General features: G+C 49.6%; 1 protein-coding gene across 1 annotated transcript in view; it reads right to left on the reverse strand.

Annotated features, from left to right (window-relative positions):
• The window catches only part of LOC134307523 (coiled-coil and C2 domain-containing protein 1A-like), a 10,674-nt gene extending 8,380 nt beyond the window's left edge, over positions 1-2,294 (reverse strand). Inside the window, exons 1-4 of the mRNA XM_062990495.1 lie at positions 2,222-2,294; positions 928-1,000; positions 607-843; positions 117-289 (exon numbers count right to left, since the gene is read on the reverse strand). Of these exons, the coding sequence (XP_062846565.1) occupies positions 117-289; positions 607-843; positions 928-1,000; positions 2,222-2,242 (504 nt within the window). The 5' untranslated portion in view covers positions 2,243-2,294. The remainder of the gene's footprint in view (positions 1-116; positions 290-606; positions 844-927; positions 1,001-2,221) is intronic.
• Between the last annotated feature and the right edge of the window lie 1,211 nt (positions 2,295-3,505).

Genomic DNA, 3,505 nt, shown 5'->3' on the forward strand with positions numbered 1-3,505 from the left:
AGAGAGAGTGTGTGTGTGTGTGTAAGCGAGAGAGTGTGTGTGAGAGAGAGACAGAGAGAGAGAGAGTGTGTGTGTAAGCGAGAGAGTGTGTGTGAGTAAGAGAGAGTGTTACGGACCTTGGCGATGTCGACGGGCAGGCCGCCCTTAGCGACGACGATCATGGACTCGAGGCCCTTGGCGTTGCGGAGGTGCTGCGCCGCGCCCTGCATGTCCTTCATCTGCTTGGAGCGCAGCGCCGCCTTCATGAACTGCTGCTTCCTCCTGAGCAGGAAGTCCAGCTGCTGCTGAGCTGCACGCACACACACACGGAATGGAGTCATTCCACCTGCAGAACTGCCGCTCACTGGATGTTTTCATCACACCGTTATGAGCAAACCACACGTAAATACCGTCAGATATAAAACATTAGACCCAACGCTGCACGACGAAGGGCGTGTGGGCGTGGCAAAGTGTTCTAGGAACCCGCTTGAGGTCACATGACCTGCTGACTGGTATCATCACCTGGACGAGCAGGTGTACGGGCGTTTCTGTTAAACTGGTCGGTACTTGTACACACACACACACACACACACACACACACACACACACACACACACACACGCTCACCCTTGGATCCCAGTCTGACGTTCTCCGTGGAGGCTGTGGGGGTCACCGCGGGGGACGTGGCGTTCGCCGGCGCAGGGGCCCGAGCCTTCTGAGCAGGGGGACGCGGCTTCGGCACCGCCTCCTCCGGCCCGTCGTCCTCCTCGGCGTCCGCGTCCTGATTGGCCAGTTTGACGGCTGTTTCCAGGACGCCCAGGAAGTTCTGCTCGCCGCTTTCGGCGCCTTGTAAAGGAGGACAGCCTGAGAGGGGAGGAACGAACAGTGTGTTAGATACACACACACACACACACACACACACACACGACCGACGTTATCAAGTGGTACCTGGTGGTACTGGCAGTTCTGATAGGTTGACGGGTCGTCCGGCTTTATGGGCCTTGATTGCGTCTTGGTATTGCTAAACACACACACACACACACACACACACACACACACACACACACACAAGTAAGAATTTGTATTTAATGCCCATTAGTCTCAAAAGAAGGCGTGGCCTATGTACCCTTAGATCTGAAAAGGAGGCGTGGCCTCTGTGCTTATTAGTCTCAGAAGTGGGTGTGGCTTCTATACCCATAAGTTTCAGAGGGAGGCGTGGCCTCTGTACCCATTAGTCTTATAAAAGAACTGTGGCTTCTGCACTCTTTAATCGAAAAAATGGGCGTGGCCTCTGTACCCTTTAATCTAAAAAGAAGGCGTGGCCTATGTGCCCTTAGATCCAAAAAAAGGTGTGGCCTCCGTACCCTTAGATCTAAAAGGGAGGCGTGGCCTCTGTACTCAAAAATCTAAAAAGGAGGCGTGGCCTATGTACCCTTAGCTCTAAAAGGGAGGTGTGGCCTCTGTACCCTTAGATCTAAAAAGTAGGCATGGCCTCTGTACTCAAAAATCTAAAAAGGAGGCGTGGCCTCTGTATCGTAAGATCTAAAAAGAAGGCGTGGCCTATGTGCCCTTAGATCCAAAAAAAAGGTGTGGCCTCTGTACCATCAGATCTAAAAAGAAGGTGTGGCCTCTGTACCCTCAGATCTAAGAAGAAGGTGTGGCCTCTGTACTCAAAAATCTAAAAAGGAGGCGTGGCCTCTGAACCCTCAGATCTAAAAAGAAGGCGTGGCCTATGTGCCCTTAGATCCAAAAAAAAGGTGTGGCCTCTGTACCCTCAGATCTAAAAAGAAGGTGTGGCCTCTGTACTCAAAAATCTAAAAAGGAGGCGTGGCCTCTGTACCCTCAGATCTAAAAAGAAGGCGTGGCCTATGTGCCCTTAGATCCAAAAAAAAGGTGTGGCCTCTGTACCATCAGATCTAAAAAGAAGGTGTGGCCTCTGTACCCTCAGATCTAAAAAGAAGGCGTGGCCTCTGTACTCAAAAATCTAAAAAGGAGGCGTGGCCTCTGAACCCTCAGATCTAAAAAGGAGGCGTGGCCTCTGTACCCTCAGATCTAAAAAGAAGGCGTGGCCTCTGTACCCTCAGATCTAAAAAGAAGGCGTGGCCTCTGTGCCATTGGTCTCAGAAGAAGGTGTGGCCTCTGTGCCATTGGTCTCAGAAGAAGGCGTGGACTCTGTGCCATTGGTCTCAGAAGAAGGCGTGGCCTGTCCCATTATTAGTTCAGGTTTGTTTGTATGTGTTACCTTCATGATGCGCTGGTGCATGCGTGCTTTGCGGTCGTCTCCTTTGCTCTTGGCGGCCTCTGCTGCACTCCTGTATTTGCAAAAACCATAAGCATTTTTGTATAGCTTACCTCCGGCCCTCCACTGTTTTGGAACGGTTTTTGGAGGATTTTAAAGTGTGTCTGTGGTCATTTGTGCCAAAAGAGCATTTGTGACTGAACTGCTGCACAGGGGTGTGGTCATGCTGGAATGGGAAAGGGCCCTCCCCAAACTGATGATGCAAAATGTGATTTTACACACCTATTAGCAATAAGACCCCAAAGAGAAGAACATCAGACCCCAAAAAGGAGACATCAGACCCCAAAAAGAAGAACATCAGATCCCAAAAAGAAGAACATCAGACCCCAAAAAGAAGAACATCAGACCCCCCAAAAAGAAGAACATCAGACCCCAAAAAGAAGAACATCAGACCCCCCAAAAAGGAGAACATCAGACCCCCCATAAAGGAGAACATCAGACCCCAAAAAGGAGAACATCAGAACCCAAAAAGAAGAACATCAGACCCCAAAAAGACCCCAAAAAGGAGAACATCAGACCCCAAAAAGAAGAACATCAGACCCCAAAAAGAAGAACATCAGACCCCCCAAAAAGAACATCAGACCCCCCAAAAAGGAGAACATCAGACCCCCCAAAAAGAAGAACATCAGACCCCAAAAAGAAGAACATCAGACCCCCAAAAAGGAGAACATCAGACCCCAAAAAGAAGAACATCAGACCCCCCAAAAAGGAGAACATCAGACCCCCCAAAAAGGAGAACATTAGACCCCAAAAAGGAGAACATCAGAACCCAAAAAGAACATCAGACCCCCCAAAAAGAACATCAGAACCCAAAAAGGAGAACATCAGACCCCCCAAAAAGGAGAACATCAGACCCCAAAAAGAAGAACATCAGACCCCAGAAAGAAGAACATCAGACCCCCCAAAAAGGAGAACATCAGACCCCCCAAAAAGAAGGACATCAGACCCCAAACAGGCGCAGCCATGCTGGAACGGGAAAGGGCCTTCCCCAAACTGATGATGCAAAATGTAAAATTGATTTTACACACCTATTAGCCATGAGTCTGGCCTGAACACCTGAACCCATGAGTGTCATTCATTTATTTATTCATGGTCTAGTTTACCAACACTTTATCCTGGTCAGGGTCACAGTGGGTCTAATTCACTTGGCAAAAGGCAGGAAATACTCCGGACAGGTTGCCAGTCCATCACATGGCACGCTATTATCCTGATCTGTCTCGCGTGTGT

The sequence above is a fragment of the Trichomycterus rosablanca genome, unplaced genomic scaffold, assembly GCF_030014385.1.
Source record: "Trichomycterus rosablanca isolate fTriRos1 unplaced genomic scaffold, fTriRos1.hap1 scaffold_288, whole genome shotgun sequence".
NCBI lineage: Eukaryota > Metazoa > Chordata > Actinopteri > Siluriformes > Trichomycteridae > Trichomycterus > Trichomycterus rosablanca.